Here is a 17,398-nt window from a genome sequence, read left to right as displayed (position 1 = left end):
TCTTCATCTAAGTCACAACAATAGACAATCACAGTCTGCTTAAACTAATAACACACAAAGAATTAAATGTTACCATGTTTTTATTGAACACACCATGTAAACATTCACAGTGCAGATGGAAAAAGTATGTGAACCCTTGGATTTAATAACTGGTTGAACCTCCTTTGGCAGCAATAACTTCAACCAAACGTTTCCTGTAGTTGCAGATCAGACGTGCACAACGGTCAGGAGTAATTCTTGACCATTCCTCTTTACAGAACTGTGTCAGTTCAGCAATATTCTTGGGATGTCTGGTGTGAATCGCTTTCTTGAGGTCATGCCACAGCATCTCAATCGGGTTGAGGTCAGGACTCTGACTGGGCCACTCCAGAAGGCGTATTTTCTTCTGTTTAAGCCATTCTGTTGTTGATTTCCTTCTATGCTTTGGGTCGTTGTCCTGTTGCAACACCCATCTTCTGTTGAGCTTCAGCTGGTGGAAAGATGGCCTTACGTTCTCCTGCAATATGTCTTGATAAACTTGGGAATTCATTTTTCCTTCGATGGTATCAATCCGTCCAGGACCTGATGCAGCAAAGCAGCCCCAAACCATGATGCCCCCACCACCATACTTCACAGTTGGGGTGAGGTTTTGATGTTGGTGTGCTGTGCCTCTTTTTCTCCACACATAGTGTTGTGTGTTTCTTCCAAACAACTCAACTTTGGTTTCATCTGTCCACAGAATATTTTGCCAGTACTGCTGTGGAACATCCAGGTGCTCTTGTGCAAACTGTAAACGTGCAGCAATGTTTTTTTTGGACAGCAGTGGCTTCCTCTGTGGTATCCTCCCATGAAATCCATTCTTGTTTAGCGTTTTACGTATCGTAGATTCGCTAACAGGGATGTTAGCATATGCCAGAGACTTTTGTAAGTCTTTAGCTGACACTCTAGGATTCTTCTTCACCTCATTGAGCAGTCTGCGCTGTGCTCTTGCAGTCATCTTTACAGGACGGCCACTCCTAGGGAGAGTAGAAGCAGTGCTGAACTTTCTCCATTTATAGACAATTTGTCTTACCGTGGACTGATGAACAGCAAGGCTTTTGGAGATACTTTTATAACCCTTTCCAGCTTTATGCAAGTCAACAATTCTTAAGCGTAGGTCTTCTAAGAGCTCTTTTGTGCGAGGCATTATTCACATCAGGCAATGCTTCTTGTGGAAAGTAAACCCAGAACTGGTGTGTTTTTTATAGGGTAGGGCAGCTGTAACAAACACCTCCAATATCATCTCATTGATTGGACACCTCACTCCAATTAGCTCTTGGAGATGTCATTAGTCTAGCGGTTCACATACTTTTTCCACCTGCACGGTGAATGTTTACATGGTGTGTTCAATAAAAACATGGTAACATTTAATTCTTTGTGTGTTATTAGTTTAAGCAGACTGTGATTGTCTATTGTTGTGACTTAGATGAAGATCAGATCACATTTTATGACCAATTTGTGCAGAAATCCATATCATTCCAAAGGGTTCACATACTTTTTCTTGCAACTGTATACTGCCAACTGATCGCTAAGTAGCGTTACCACGAATGCTCATTAGCAATGATCTGCCAGAAATTCTGCCCGTCTAATGCAGGCTTTAGTTATAAGTGGCTCTAACTGGTGCAGAGGGAGGTATACCATCCATGATCATGTCCTGAGAAGACAGAAGGACCAGAGTGAAGCCCGGATGTCAAAGAGAATGTATCACATAGGATTTCTGTAGCTGGCAATTAAAACCAGAAAGTGATACATGTTACTTTTTCTAAACTGATTTGATTTTATGAATGTAGATTTTTTTAAATTCTATTTTCAGTACATGGTTATGGGGGCAGCCATTTTGCCGCAGATGTTATTTCCAGAATTTAGAGATATGATTTACAGCAGCCACATGGGTCACAAGGGGGACTCATCTATATATATATACAGTATATATATTAGGGACGAGCAAATCGATAAACATGGCTGCACATCTCAGCCAGCCATGATAATCTTGTTACGAGTATCCGCGCATGCACAACTGATTCGGTTAACTAGTCCAATCTTTTGCGCATGAGCCAATATTGACATCATCACGCAGGGAGCGCAGGTCCTGCTGCCTCAAGTGAGGAGCGAGTGTTCCAGCGCATGCAAATGGTTGAGGTGAGTATTATTCTTTTTATTTTAACCTATTTTACATGATAGACTGGTAAATCTGTAACTTGTGTTTTCCCAGGACCAGTAACATAAAAAAATCTTTAAAGACGTGTCACAGCAAATTTTATGGCAGCGACCCCTTAAATACAGCAATTTTATAGTATCAACTCTATAGTTCTGCTTAAAAAGATATGCAGAAGTGAATGGCTAAGTAGGTCAGAGTGCACTTGTAGACTAGCAGTGCTTGAAGTCTTTCAAGATCTCATCAATGATTTCATTTTAATTAAACAGACGTGAGGGAGCCAAAAACACCGGTGAGTGCTACTATTTTTTCTACTCTTTAGATTCCAAAATGAAGCGAGGTAACATTACATGTACTGTATGCTGCAAATTAGTAATAATGCTGCCACCTAGTGGAATTATGTATCAACTGGAAACTAACACAATTCATTATTGTGCTAATGTAAGAATAGAATTCCTTGCATCTCAGGGTACTATTCATGTGATAGATGACCTCCTCGTTGTACAGAGCCATACTAGGGCACCCTTAGAGAGTGTATCGGACCCTCCTGTAACTTATGTGTCTTTGATTTCATATACTGGATTACTGAGGTTTTTTTCTGCTGGTCTCAAAGAAGCACAGGGTTTTCTTTTTCTTTTACATATATTACTAACTCACCACCAGTATTCTAGCAGTGTCATTTGTTACAGTCTAATAACTCATTTGCATCCATACATTTTGAATCTGTTCTTATGAAAACCTGGTCCTGTGATCTCAAGTCTGACTGTTTGCCCTAATGTGAAAACAGGAACCCAGTCTCTCCCATGTGCCCTTCCCCACACTCCATGTTCTTCTGTATATTTTTAGTATTCTATTGAAGATATAATGTCTCCCCTACCTAAAGGACCAGAAGTGCAGATATTTAGTAGGTGACTGTATACAGTGAATGGCTGCAGTTATATACACCTCCTGACTCACACTGCCTGACTGTACTATCTGTGTGCTGACTCTCCAGTGTAGTTCTATGAGATGTAGCTTCACACTGGTCTCCCTGCCTCCTGTATTTAAGAGCTAAAATGGGGAGAGAGATGACAGGGCAGAGAGGGGAGACAGGCTCAAGGTGTATCACATAGGAAAACATACAGAGACTGCAGTGTGAGAGGACAGCAGCTGTGTCTCTAATCTGTCATGGCTGCCATTACATAGAGCAGTGCAGTGTCATGAGACTCTGTCTCTGTAAAGTCAGGCATAATGGGAAGTGTAGGATTCATTAGGAAAACCATATGTGAGGGGAGAAGGAATCAAGATGGCTAACAACCCACAAACTACACATCATATAAAACTTCTGTCTTATTCTTTAAAATGGCCTATCCTGCACTATATAGGCAAAGAAAAAAAAAATATTCTCCCCTAGAAACACTGCTTCTAAAGTAAAATATGTCTATAAGGTTGCATTCACACATAGTGTTGTCAGGAATAGAGCTGCCATCTATCCTGGAAGTTTTTTTTTATATCTTTGTTTGACAAAAAATTATTTTACTGTTTGGCGGCATTCTCAAAGCATAGCGTTTTCTTTCAGGTGTCCTTTTTTTCTTTCCGCTATCTTCTCTATAAGGAAATAGGCCAGCAAAAATCAGAAAAATGTGGCCAAAAAAAATAAAAAATACACCAAAGCCTTGTGGAAAAAAAAAATTATGGTATATTTTAGGTATAGGTGTTTGAAGGAAACCTAATATTGTGTCATATGAAGGCACCACCCAGTAGTTTATTGGTTGACTCTCTGTGTACCTCTACCCTGGCTCCATGCACATCTGGAAAACTGGTAAGAACTGCAGCACTTGCTTCAAAATTGCAGGAAAAGGTGAATATCATTCTGCCATTATGCTACAAGGCAGGGGTTAACAGTTGTCACTTCATTTCAATGTATAAGGAAGATGCTCAAACTAAAAGGGCAGCAAAATTCTACCGTTCTGCAAGACAAGAATCAGAAATCCCACAGAATGGTACAATATACAGACGTGTTCAATGTGCTGGGCTTTACCTGGAGAAGAACCGTGGTTTGTAACTGCAATCTCCTTGTAGATCACTTTACTATTTGCAACCAGGTCGCCAAAATTTACTTCTGGGTCAATTTCTAGACAGCAGGAAGGGGTGAAACTGGAAAAAAGCAGTTGTATTATTAATAATAATCAGTTACACTGTAGAGCTAGGTGCTATATACCGAAAAGCCACTGTGAAAAGACAGTGGGGGTCATTTACAAACGCTGTACTGACATACAAAAGTCTAACGTTTTGCGCCAGAAATTACGACTTTATGGGGTCATTTATCAAAGTGGTGTAAAGTTAAACTGGCCTAGTTGCCCATAGAAACCAATCAGATTTCACTTTGCATTTTTCACAGCTCCTTTGGAAAATGAAAGGTGGAATCTGATTGGTTGCTATGGGCAACTAGGCCAGTTCTACTTCACACCAGTTTGATAAATCTCCCCCTATACTTTTCTCAGTTGCTCTTGCCACTTTTTATAAAACTGAGCAGAACGTATTGGAAGGGGAAGCCCCTACACATTTCTAATAATTTAAAGGGGTATTCCCATCTTGGACATTGAGGGAATATCACTAGGATATGCCCCCAATGTCTGATAGGTGCAGGTTCCACCTCTGGGACCCGCACCTATACTTAAAACAGAGCCAGCAAAGTGCAAGAGGGTGCACCCTGCATGTGCGGCCGCCCTCCATCTATTTCTATGGAAGCGTCGAAAATAGCCGAGCGGAACGCACACCGCAAGCGCTTCCACCACTCCATTCACTTGTATGGAGCTGACAGAAAAAGCCAAGCCAGCTCGGCTATTTTCAGCGCTCCCATAGAAATGAATGGAGGGAGATCACGAGTGCGCCCTCCAGCACTTTGCTGACTCTGTATAGGTGCGGGTCCGAGAGGTGGGACCCATACCCATCAGACATTGGGGGCACTAGAATATAGTGCTATATATTCGTATTCGCGAATGGTGTTGAATATTCTAATTGCGAATCTATCGGGAATATATTACATTGACGATTTTCACAATCAAGTAAATGACTAGAGATCAGGAATTCTTGAATTTGCGAATTTATGGTGAATATTCGTCCAAAGATGTGCGAAATATCGCGAAATCGAATATTGCCTATGCCTCTCATCACTAATAATCAGACGCAGCATTACTTACACTATATTTGGGCGGTGCTTTGGAGTTGACAGATTCCCTTTAATTGCCATGAGTCGAAGCCACCAGATATGTGTATGAGGGTGCCCTGACTTTCCCCCAGGGGACAGTTGGATTTCAGCATGCCCAATCCTTATTTGTCTGACAGCAACGTACGGTATCCCCCTCTCTCCATTGAAAACACATGCATGGTCAGCTGAGCAGTGTCCTTGTGTATGAGATGGTCAGGAACAATGGCTATAATGTATGACAAGCATTAGGTGCTTAGCTAATAGCCCGGCGTGTAGTCAGGAACTGTAGGAGGCCATAGTAAGTGTTGTGTATAGCTGTGAAAGTAGACACTGTAGAAGACGAGTACGTGAAGCTGCCAGGAGAACGGCAGGAGAAGACAGTGGACAGTGCCTCATAATGACGTCCAATTCAATTAACTCAAGCACTCGCAAGAATGAATTATAACAATGAGCTTCTCCACCAAGAAACAACCTGAATATGTCTAAAATTAAGAATTACTTGAGGACATCTGTTGCACTGATAGTAGTTACAATGAATTATTAAATAATGACTCTATTTAAACCTGTGAAAGGTGGAGGGACATTAATATTAATATTTTATCTCCAGAGTTTCCACTTCATTCATTTGCAGTCAGGTAAAATTACTTTTTTTTACCACTTTCAAGTATTATTAATGTTTTTGTGCACAGCTCAAATCCCAGCATCATAAATCAAGCTTTGTAAATGCTGCCGCGCTTCCTCCGTGCTTCAATCTTCTCATGCTTAAAGGGGTTTTCTGACTTTCTGTAAACTAAGCTCATTCCCTGTGTACTATGAAATTATGAAAATTTCTAACATACTTTCTAAAAAAAAAATATATAATGGTTAAAGTCTTTTGACATGTGTAAATGGAGACGTAATGCTCTCGTTAAAGGGAATCTGCCACCTGGTAACCAGGCAGAACGCCTTGTAGAGCTAGATCAGCGGAATGTAATGATAACTTTCATTTTGTGATCCCTTGCTTCATTCTGGAGAGAACGTACTATTACTGTGTCATTTAAAAGGAGGGAGGAGCTGGCAGAGGAAGCAGGAGGAGCAAAGTATTTTTTTCTCTAGAAAGAAGCAACAGATTTCTAATTGAAAAGTAATGTTACGTTCAGCTCAGCAAGCCCTGCAAGGCACTGTGTCTGGTGTAACTGTGAACGATCTGGTGACAGGCTCCCTTTAAAACCCTGAAAATATTCAAAGTAATCTATATAAGTAATACTGGGGTGAGGCTACATGAATGCACATAGGAAGCCAGCAATCAGTTACATAACATGGTTAATGGGGTGTTGCTAAGCTTAAAAGTTATCCCCTATCCACAGGATTGCGTATAGCTACTTGAACGGTGGGGGTCCGATCAATGTATAGTAGTGAATAAATGGAAACATCTTACCCTAATAAAGGCACCTCAATGACGTCATTATCAACCACAACCAGTAGCTTGTCATGAATGTCTTCCTTTTTGGAGGGACGATATTCCACAGATGCTGTCACTTGAAGCCCGGGTGCTACAGGCTTCTCTGGATTTTGTACATATAGTGTAAACTGGAGAGGAAAATGGGCAGACATGTATTTACCATGTGGAATGGAAAAGATAGAGGAACATATAAGTTGCTGTATCTACAGTCCTCTCCACCAAGGTAATTCCTTTAATGTGCACTGCACTTTCCCATCACGTATAATAAATCATCCTTCTGTAGTGTGAACTTTAGATACTGTATCTCTGGAATGCTTTCCAGACCCTCAGCTCTAGCGTTCAATCAGGAGACTGCTAGATTGACCGCTCCGAGCGTAGGAGCTGGGAGGTGTTCAGTGCAGAGAACCCTGAGTACTGAACCTGAAGGGACCATCTCCTGGACACCTATGGCCATAACAGGATGAAAACTTAAATTTCTCAGTCATGTAACCTGCTTGACCATTACTCTGAGAATATCTGCACTGCTCTCGTGCTTTCAGAAGTTTTGAGGGGTCTGATGGAACGGTAGGCAATGGAGAATGCTCCGATATTAGCTCTTCAACCCCTTAGATGTCACAGTCAACAGAGACTTCAGCACCAAAGTAGTCTGACAGACGATGAGGACAAATGATCAAAGTTACAATTATGTGGGTCATAAATATCAGATCACCGGGGGGTCCAATAACCGGCACCTATTTTAGGCAGTCGGAAATAAAACAGCCGATGGAGCCGGAAGCAGAAGGCTTCAACCACTGTGTAACCCAGCACTATACAGTGATGCAGCCTTCTGCTTCCAGCTCCGTCCACTGTTTTGTTCCCGGCACTGTCGGCTGCTGAAAACAGGTAATTGGTGGAGGTGCCAGGTGTTGAACCCCCACTGATCTGATATTGGGGGTCACCAATATCTACAGGATGGAAAACCCCTTTAATTAAAATGTATTTTAAAAAAAATATATATAAAATAAACACATTTTAAAAAAAATATATATATTTTATGTCTAAAAGTACAGTAGGTCAACATCAAAGCATCTTGTAAAAATAAAAGATAACACATTATACTGCACTGTACATGGCAAAAATAAAAAAAGAAACATTATGTCAGATATAGAATTCTTTATACTGCACAGTAAACAATGTAAAAAAATGCGATAAGAACGTTGGAAATGATATTTTTACAATCTCTATAACAAAAACAATTATAAAATGTAATAAATTATATGTACCCCCTTATAGAACCACATAAAAATAAACCTCATCCAACAAAAATCAAATACCATAGGGGTACATCAAAGAAAAAAGGAAAAATAATGGCACTTGGAATGTGGTGATAAAAAAAATTCCAGCCCCTTCAGTAAATTTCTGGATGGATGGGGTCATGTGTGCTGCAGCAGCCAATAACTGGCCTTAAGCAGCAAATCACTACTGGTCATGTGCCACTTGGTGACACATCATCACTGATGCCAGTTAAGGGAAACTTGAAAAAAATAACTAACCAATATTCGCCTGTTAAACCTTTGGTTATGCTAGTGGTGATGCTCCGCTGTCCCCATCGCCCTTTGTTAACTTGTCCAGCTACGTGACTACTGCAGCTAATCCCTGATTACAGTCTTGTGATGTACATACAGGTATCACAGCTGAGGCCACTGATTGCCTGCCGTGGTCACGTGGATGTACACCTGGCATGTCAATGCTGCAGCTGGGGACCAGCGGAGTGTCTGCTCAAGAGCAGCAGAATATTGAACTGATATTGGAGTAATGGTCATTTTTGTAATCACATTTCCTATGGGTAGGTGAATTTCTGAACTGCCCATAGAAAACAATGAACATATTTCCATAGAAGAACACACTATACATTCTGATACTGATTTATACCTGGGGGTCGCTTGCTCCATGTATTTTGATTGCTTTAGCCACATGACTAATGTTTTGCACAGAGATATTGGCTTGGTAAGTCCTTCCAACGAAGACATCCATGAAATGGAGAAGACCGGGAGCAATCCTCACTCCTAATGTCTTGTCAAGTAATTCTTCCATGGCTGCAGGGGAACAATGGATAAGCAATCACATGATACTGAACCTCACTTGTGAGGGCCCTACTCATACATTGTGTCCATCACGAGAAAAGAAAGTGAAAAGAAAGAGAGAGGAAGTAGAGAGAGGCAGTGGAAAGAGTAGGGAGAGAGGGGAAGGAAGTAGAGAGAGGCAGTGGAAAGAGAGAGAGAGGGGGAGGAAGTAGAGAGAGGCAGTGGAAAGAGAGAGAGGGGGAAGGAAGTAGAGAGAGGCAGTGGAAAGAGAGAGGGGGAGGAAGTAGAGAGAGAGAGAGGGGGGAAGGAAGTAGAGTGAGTCAGTGGAAAGAGAGAGGGCGGAAGGAAGTAGAGAGAGGCAGTGGAGAGAGAGAGAAAGAGAGAGAGGGGTAGGAAGTAGAGAGAGGCAGTGGAAAGAGAGAGGGGGAAAGAAGTAGAAAGAGGCAGAGGAAAGAGAGAGGGGGGGGGGGAGTAGAGAGAGGCAGTGGAAATAGAGAGAGGGGGAAGGAAGTAGAGAGAGGCAGTGGAAAGAGAGAGAGGGGGAAGGAAGTAGAGAGAGGCAGTGGAAATAGAGAGAGGGGGAAAGAAGTAGAGAGAGGCAGTGGAAAGAGAGAGAGAGGGGGGAAGGAAGTAGAGAGAGGCAGTGGAAAGAGAGAAAGGGGAAGGAAGTAGAGAGAGGCAGTGGAAAGAGAGAGAGAGGGAGGAAAGTAGAGAGGCAGTGGAAAGAGAGAGAGAGGGAGGGAAGTAGAGAGAGGCAGTGGAAAGAGAGAGGGGGAAGGAAGTAGAGAGAGGCAGTGGAAAGAAAGAAAGGGGAAGGAAGTAGAGAGAGGCAGTGGAAAGAGAGAGAGAGGGAGGAAAGTAGAGAGAGGCAGTGGAAAGAGAGAGAGAGGGAGGGAAGTAGAGAAAGGCAGTGGAAAGAGAGAGAGGGGAAGGAAGTAGAGAGAGGCAGTGGAAAGAGAGAGAGAGAGAGAGAGAGAGAGAGAGGGAGGAAAGAGAGAGAGAGGAAAGTAGAGAGAGGCAGTGGAAAGAGAGAGGGAGGGAAGTAGAGAGAGGCAGTGGAAAGAGAGAGGGGGAAGGAAGTAGAGAGAGGGAGTGGAAAGAGAGAGAGAGGGGGGAAGGAAGTAGAGAGAGGCAGTGGAAAGAGAGAGAGAGGGGCGGGAAGGAAGTAGAGAGAGGCAGTGGAAAGAGAGAGAGAGAGGGGCGGGAAGGAAGTAGAGAGAGGCAGTGGAAAGAGAGAAAGGGGAAGGAAGTAGAGAGAGGCAGTGGAAAGAGAGAGAGGGAGGAAAGTAGAGAGAGGCAGTGGAAAGAGAGAGAGAGGGAGGGAAGTAGAGAGAGGCAGTGGAAAGAGAGAGAGGGGGAAGGAAGTAGAGAGAGGCAGTGGAAAGAGAGAAAGGGGAAGGAAGTAGAGAGAGGCAGTGGAAAGAGAGAGAGGGAGGAAAGTAGAGAGAGTCAGTGGAAAGAGAGAGAGAGGGAGGGAAGTAGAGAGAGGCAGTGGAAAGAGAGAGAGGGGGAAGGAAGTAGAGAGAGGCAGTGGAAAGAGAAAGAGGGGGGAAGGAAGTAAGAGAGGCAGTGGAAAGAGAGAGGGGGAAGGAAGCAGAGAGAGTCAGCAGAAAGAGATAGAGAGAGGGGGGAAGGAAGTAGAGAGAGGCAGTGGACAGAGAGAGGGGGAAGGAAGTAGAGAGAGTCAGGGGAAAGAGAGAGGGGGGAAGGAAGCAGAGAGAGGCAGTGGAAAGAGAGAGGGGGGAAGGAAGCAGAGAGAGTCAACAGAAAGAGATAGAGAGAGGGGGGAAGGAAGTAGAGAGAGGCAGTGGACAGAGAGAGGGGGAAGGAAGTAGAGAGAGTCAGGGGAAAGAGAGAGGGGGGAAGGAAGCAGAGAGAGGCAGTGGAAAGAGAGAGAGAGGGGGGGAGGAAGTAGAGAGAGGCAATGGAAAGAGAGAGAGGGGGAAAGAAAGTAGAGAGAGCCAGTGGAAAGAGAGAGGGGGGGAAGGAAAGTAGAGAGAGCCAGTGGAAAGAGAGGGAGGGGGAAGGAAGTAGAGAGAGGCAGTGGAAAGAGAGAGGGGGGGAGGAAGTAGAGAAAGGCAGTGGAAAGAGAGAGAGAGGGGGAAGGAAGTAGAGAGAGGCAGTGGAGAGAAACAGAGAAAGGGAAGTAGAGATAGGCAGTGGAGAGAAAGAGAGGGAAGTAGAGAGAGGCAGTGGAAAGAGAGAGGGGGAAGAAAGTAGAGAGAGGCAGTGAAGAGAGAGGGCAGAAGGAAGTAGAGAGAGGCAGTGGAGAGAGAGAAAGAGAGAGAGTGAGGGGTAGGAAGTAGAGAGAGGCAGTGGAAAGAGAGAGAGGGGGGAGGAAGTAGAGAGAGGCAGTGGAAAGAGAGAGAGAGGGAGGGAAGTAGAGAGAGGCAGTGGAAAGAGAGAGAGGGGGAAGGAAGTAGAGAGAGGCAGTGGAAAGAGAGAGAGGGGGAAGGAAGTAGAGAGGCAGTGGAAATAGAGAGAGGGGGAAGAAGTAGAGAGAGGCAGTGGAAAGAGAGAGAGGTGGAAGGAAGTAGAGAAAGGCAGTGGAAAGAGAGAGAGAGGGGGGAAGGAAGTAGAGAAAGGCAGTGGAAAGAGAGAGAGAGGGGGGAAGGAAGTAGAGAGAGGCAGTGGAAAGAGAGAGAGGGGGGGAAGGAAGTAGAGAGAGGCATTGGAAAGAGAGAAAGGGGAACGAAGTAGAGAGAGGCAGTGGAAAGAGAGAGAGAGGGAGGAAAGTAGAGAGGCAGTGGAAAGAGAGAGGGGGAAGGAAGTAGAAAGAGGCAGTGGACAGAGAGAGAGGGGGGAAGGAAGTAGAGAGAGGCAGTGGAAAGAGGGAGAGAGAGAGGGAAGGAAGTAGAGAGAGGCAGTGGAAAGAGAGAGAGAGGGGGGGAAGGAAGTAGAGAGAGGCAGTGGAAAGAGAAAGAGGGGGGAAGGAAGTAGAGAGAGGCAGTGGACAGAGAGAAAAAGGGGGAAGGAAGTAGAGAGAGGCAGTGGACAGAGAGAGAGAGGGGGAAGGAAGTAGAGAGAGGCAGTGGACAGAGAGAGAGAGGGGGAAGGAAGTAGAGAGAGGCAGTGGAAAGAGAGAGAGGGGGGAGGAAGTAGAGAGAGGCAGTGGAAAGAGAGAGAGGGGGAAGGAAGTATAGAGGCAGTGGAAAGAGAAAGAGGGGGAAGGAAGTATAGAGAGGCAGTGGAAAGAGAGAGAGGGGAAGGAAGTAGAGAGAAGCAGTGGAAAGAGAGAGAGAGTGAGGGGTAGGAAGTAGAGAGAGGCAGTGGAAAGAGAGAGAGGGGGTAAGGAAGTTGACAGAGGCAGTGGAAAGAGAGAGAGAGAGGGGAAGGAAGTAGAGAGAGGCAGTGGAAAGAGAGAGAGGGGAAAGGAAGTAGAGAGAAGCAGTGGAAAGAGAGACAGGGGGAGGAAGTAGAGAAAGGCAGTGGAAAGAGAGAGAGGGGGAAGGAAGTAGAGAGAGGCAGTGGAAAGAAAGAGAGAGAGAGGGGAGTAGAGAGAGGCAGTGGAAAGAGAGAGAGGGGGGGGGAAGGAAGTAGAGAGAGTCAGGGGAAAGAGAGAGGGGGGAAGGAAGCAGAGAGAGGCAGTGGAAAGAGAGAGGGGGAGGAAGTAGAGAGAGTCAGCGGAAAGAGATAGAGAGAGGGGGAAGGAAGTAGAGAGAGGCAGTGGACAGAGAGAGAGGGGGGAAGGAAGTAGAGAGACAGTGGAAAGAGAGAGGGGGAAGGAAGTAGAGAGAGGCAGTGGAAAGAGAGAGGGGGAGGTAATAGAGAGAGTCAGCGGAAAGAGATAGAGAGAGGGGGAAGGAAGTAGAGAGAGGCAGTGGACAGAGAGAGAGAGGGGGGAAGGAAGTAGAGAGAGGCAGTGGAAAGAGGGAGAGAGAGAGGGAAGGAAGTAGAGAGAGGCAGTGGAAAGAGAGAGAGAGAGGGAGGAAGGACGTAGAGAAAGGCAGTGGAGAGAAAGAGAGAGAGGGAAGTAGAGAGAGGCAGTGGAAAGAGAGAGGGGGAAGAAAGTAGAGAGAGGCAGTGAAGAGAGAGAGAGGGGGAAGTAGAGAGAGGCAGTGGAAAGAGAGAGAGAGGGGGAAGGAAGTAGAGAGAGGCAGTGGAAAGAGAGAGAGGGGGGAAGGAAGTAGAGAGAGGCAGTGGAGATAGAGATAGCAAAAAGAATAAGGATGGATTGGAGGAAAAGAGAGAGGAAATAGGGTACTCCGGTGTTTACAACACTCCGATACATTTATATTATAACACAAAGTAAGAAAAGAGAGAGAAGGAAAGATAGAGGAAGGTGAGGAAGATAGAGAGTACAGAATGAGAGAGAGGATGGAAAGAATAAGAGACAGAGAAAGAGAGAGAAATAAAGGAGAGAGGAACAGAGAGGTCTGAGAAATAGGGAGGGAAAGAGAGAAAGGAGAGAAAGAAAGAAAGAAAGAAAGAAAGAAAGAAAGAAAGAAAGAAAGAAAGAAAGAAAGAAAGAAAGAAAGAAAGAAAGAAAGAAAGAAATGCATTAGGGTACTTACAATATCCTAATACATTTGCAGGAAGAAGGAGAAAGAGTAAGAAGGATAGAAAGTGAAAAGAGAGAGAGGGGAGAGAAAAACAGGACATTGAAGAAAGAGAGCAAGAAAAATAGAGGAAAGAGGGCAATAGAGAGGAAGGAGAGAGCCAGAGAAGGAAGGAAAGAGAGAGACACACTGTGTAAACACAGGGAATGAAGGCGGAAAGGGGGAAACTGGAGAGATAAAATGTAGGAAGTGGAGGGAAGGAGACAGTTCCATAGACGTTTCTAGCGCAGTGTATGATGCTGCACGATCCGGGATATATCCAGTGCAGTGACCGGGGAGCACCGGGTACGTACCGGGCTGTGGACTGATGGAACACGCTTTCCTCTCCAAGTCGCAGCCTCCAGTCACTAAGGTAAACGAGCGTCAGCCAGCGTCCTGTGGTTGCTGGGCAACGGCAGGAATTTTAGGGCGGAGAGCGGGTGAACAGTACACAACTTCCTCCACCAATGGGAGGGCGGGCACTGTGAGGGGGCGGCGCTCAATGTCGTCTGGACCTATCAGAAGTGAGGTTTCGCTGTACGGCACCGGTCGGGGCTGTGTACCACGTGGTGTGCTGCTCGGGGCATTGTGAGGGAACGTTGTCCCCAGCCAGCAGCTTCACATAATGGCGCAGTGACTGTGGAGAGGATGCGCCTTCTAGCTGATCTCCATTATCTGGTGCCCGCTGTGAGGAGATTATGCCCATATACTAGGCTTAGGGAGTGATAGGCACTAATGCCCTCATACACACGGATACACCAACCACAGCATGGTGCTCCTGGGGTAACACTTCTGGGCAGGGTTGCCAAGCAGAATTTCTCTTCTTTCTGGACTACTTATCCCCAAATCACGGACAGACAATGGGCCAGATTTATCATTAGCTCAAGTCAGAATAATGGAGTAAAAAAGTCCCAAAAAAATGCGCAAACGCTAAAACTGCGCACTAATTTGCGACTTTTTTCTGCTCTGCACTATGCTCGCCAGTTTTCTGAAAGTGGGCGTGTTTTCTTATGTAAATGAATCTCTAGACAGATTTACTATTGGGACTATTTAAAAAGTCGCAAAAAAATGCGCAATTTCACTCCAGTGAGGACCATGCTTATCTTATGAGACTTTTTAATAGAACATGCGACTTTTTGGTAAAGATGTGTGACTTTTGTAAAGCTGCTTACTGACAGATAAACTGCTACCGTCAAACCACATTTATTACAGTCTTAAAGGGCCGATCATAAATCTGACTTGGCTAAGGCTACTTTCACACTAGCGTTCGGGTGTCCGCTCGTGCGCTCCGTTTGAAGGGGCTCACGAGCGGTCCCGAACGCATCCGTCCGGCCCTAATGCATTCTCAGTGGAGGCGGATCCGCTGAGAATGCATCCGCCTGCCAGCGCTCAGCCTCCGCTCAGTGAGCGGACACCTGAACGCTGCTTGCAGCGTTCGGGTGTCCGCCTGGCCGTGCGGAGGCTAGCGGATCCATCCAGACTTATAATGGAAGTCAATGGGGACGGATCCGCTTGAAGATGACACCATATGGCTCAATCTTCAAGCGGATCCGTCCCCCATTGACTTTCAATGTAAAGTCTGAACGGATCCGCTCAGGCTACTTTCTGACTTAGAAAATTTTCTAAGTTTTAATGCAGACGGATCCGTTCTGAACGGATGCGAACGTCTGCATTTTAGGAGCGGATCCGTCTGATGAAACATCAGACGGATCCGCTCCGAACGCTCGCGTGAAAGTAGCCTTAAACTGACTTTAGCCATATGTGAAAGTGGAGTGAGCTGTCAGAGTCATGATAAATCTGGCCCATATGTGCCCACATAGCAGCCCAATGTTTTTTTATGGACAAATTATAAACCCATAAGGAATAATAAAGATGATAAGTGATCCATGTCTATAGACCAATGGACTGATAAGAACTCATTACTGTGAGCTGGAAATGATGACAATTACCACCAAAGTAATCTAATCAAGCACCACCAGCCTCAAAAAAACCACAGACACATTTATTCTTTTTCATGAACACAGGGAAAAAAGTCGCCTATTTTTACGGACTGTTCTGAAATTTCTGGACGGTTGGCAGCGCTTCTTCTAGGTCAGCCGCAGTACACACTGGGCCAGATTTATCATTACTCTGAAAGCTCACTCCACTTTCACTCCACGAGATTTCGGCGCTCCAGCTCTGTGACGTCAGCCGGCAAGGAGGAGAATCGGAGGACGCGGGGCGGTGCTGGGCTCCTTTCCGCTTGACTCATCTCCGTATACAGGACTCATATCAGGTCATTTGCATATGGATCAAAACTGTTTTTTAACACAATAAAAGCGCGGAGAGCTATGGGACCTGGGTACTGCAGATGTGCTAGTGGCCATCTAGCAGCCCATGTCCCCAGCTCTGTGTGCAAAATCATGGTGACAGGTTCGCTTTAAGACTGTAATAAATGTGGTTTGACGGTAGCAGTTTATCCGTCAGTAAGCAGCTTTACAAAAGTCGCACATCTTTACGAAAAAGTTGCGCGTTTTAATGAAAAAGTTGCATGTTCTATTAAAAAGTCTCATAAGATAAGCATGGTCCTCACTGGAGTGAAATTGCGACTTTTTAAATAGTCCCAAGAGTAAATCTGTCTAGAGATTCATTTACATAAGAAAACACGCCCACTTTCAGAAAACTGGCGAGCATAGTGCACAGCAGAAAAAAGTCGCAAATTTGTGCGCAGTTTTAGCGTTTGCGCATTTTTTTGCGACTTTTTCACTCCATTATTCTGACTTGAGCTAATGATAAATCTGGCCCCATAGTCTTTACTTACGGCGAGCGATGATATGTTTAATCCAAAACGTGTAAGCTTCACCATCGGGCGTGCACTGTAAATAGCTGGATACATCTCACCCTGGTCCCTCTGAGAAGTGTGATATGCTGCCTCCCCACTCATCACCGCTACTGGCCATCCAGTAAACTCAGCAGTCACATGTGGTACCTGCACATGTCTCCGCTAAGTCCACTGTTACTGGCCATCCAGTAACCTCAGAAAACATCAGTCACATGTGGTACCTGCACATGTCTCCGCTAAGTCCACTGTTACTGGCCATCCAGTAACCTCAGAAAACATCAGTCACATGTGGTACCTGCACATGTCTCCGCTGAGTCCACCGCTACTGGCCATCCAGTAACCTCAGAAAACATCAGTCACATGTGGTACCTGCACATGTCTCCGCTAAGTCCACTGTTACTGGCCATCCAGTAACCTCAGAAAACATCAGTCACATGTGGTACCTGCACATGTCTCCGCTAAGTCCACTGTTACTGGCCATCCAGTAACCTCAGAAAACATCAGTCACATGTGGTACCTGCACATGTCTCTACTAAAGCCACCACTACTGGCCATCCAGTAACCTCAGCAGACAGCAGTCACATGTGGTACCTGCGCATGTCTCCGCTGAGTCCACCGCTACTGGCCATCCAGTAACCTCAGCAGACAGCAGTCACATGTGGTACCTGCGCATGTCTCCGCTAAGTCCACCGCTACTGGCCATCCAGTAACGTCAGAAGACAGCAGTCACATGTGGTACCTGCGCATGTCTCTACTAAAGCCACCACTACTGGCCATCCAGTAACCTCAGCAGACAGCAGTCACATGTGGTACCTGCGCATGTCTCCGCTAAGTCCACCGCTACTGGCCATCCAGTAACCTCAGCAGACAGCAGTTACATGTCGTACCTGCGCATGTCTCTGCTGAAGCTACTGCTACTGGCCATGCTGGGACCTACATCGAGAACGGAGCCCCGCAAGTGAAGGAAGGTGCACTGCGCATGCGCAGCCACCCTCTATTCATTTTCTATGGGGCCGGCGAAAATAGCCGAGCGCTGGCATTCGCAGTATGCTCCTATTCACTTCTATGGGGAGCCGGCTTGGTGGTGGTCAGATCGGAGTCCTCCATCCATCACCTTGCGAGGCTCCGTTCTCGATATAGGTGCGGGTCCCAGCCGTGCGACCCACACCTAT

The 17,398-nt window shown here is 45.5% G+C and overlaps 1 protein-coding gene across 1 annotated transcript in view; it reads right to left on the bottom strand.

Moving 5' to 3' along the window:
• Nucleotides 1-13,786, bottom strand: part of CFAP47 (cilia and flagella associated protein 47) — a 572,366-nt gene extending 558,580 nt beyond the window's left edge. Inside the window, exons 1-4 of the mRNA XM_040424993.1 lie at nucleotides 13,720-13,786; nucleotides 8,716-8,879; nucleotides 6,781-6,932; nucleotides 4,194-4,309 (exon numbers count right to left, since the gene is read on the bottom strand). Coding sequence (XP_040280927.1) covers nucleotides 4,194-4,309; nucleotides 6,781-6,932; nucleotides 8,716-8,877 — 430 coding nt within the window. The 5' untranslated portion in view covers nucleotides 8,878-8,879; nucleotides 13,720-13,786. The remainder of the gene's footprint in view (nucleotides 1-4,193; nucleotides 4,310-6,780; nucleotides 6,933-8,715; nucleotides 8,880-13,719) is intronic.
• Nucleotides 13,787-17,398: the final 3,612 nt, after the last annotated feature.

Source organism: Bufo bufo, chromosome 3 (genome assembly GCF_905171765.1).
Source record: "Bufo bufo chromosome 3, aBufBuf1.1, whole genome shotgun sequence".
In the NCBI taxonomy this organism is placed as follows: Eukaryota; Metazoa; Chordata; class Amphibia; order Anura; family Bufonidae; genus Bufo; species Bufo bufo.
The sequence above is the reverse complement of the archived record's forward strand: the minus strand, read 5'-3'. Positions and strand labels throughout refer to the sequence as shown.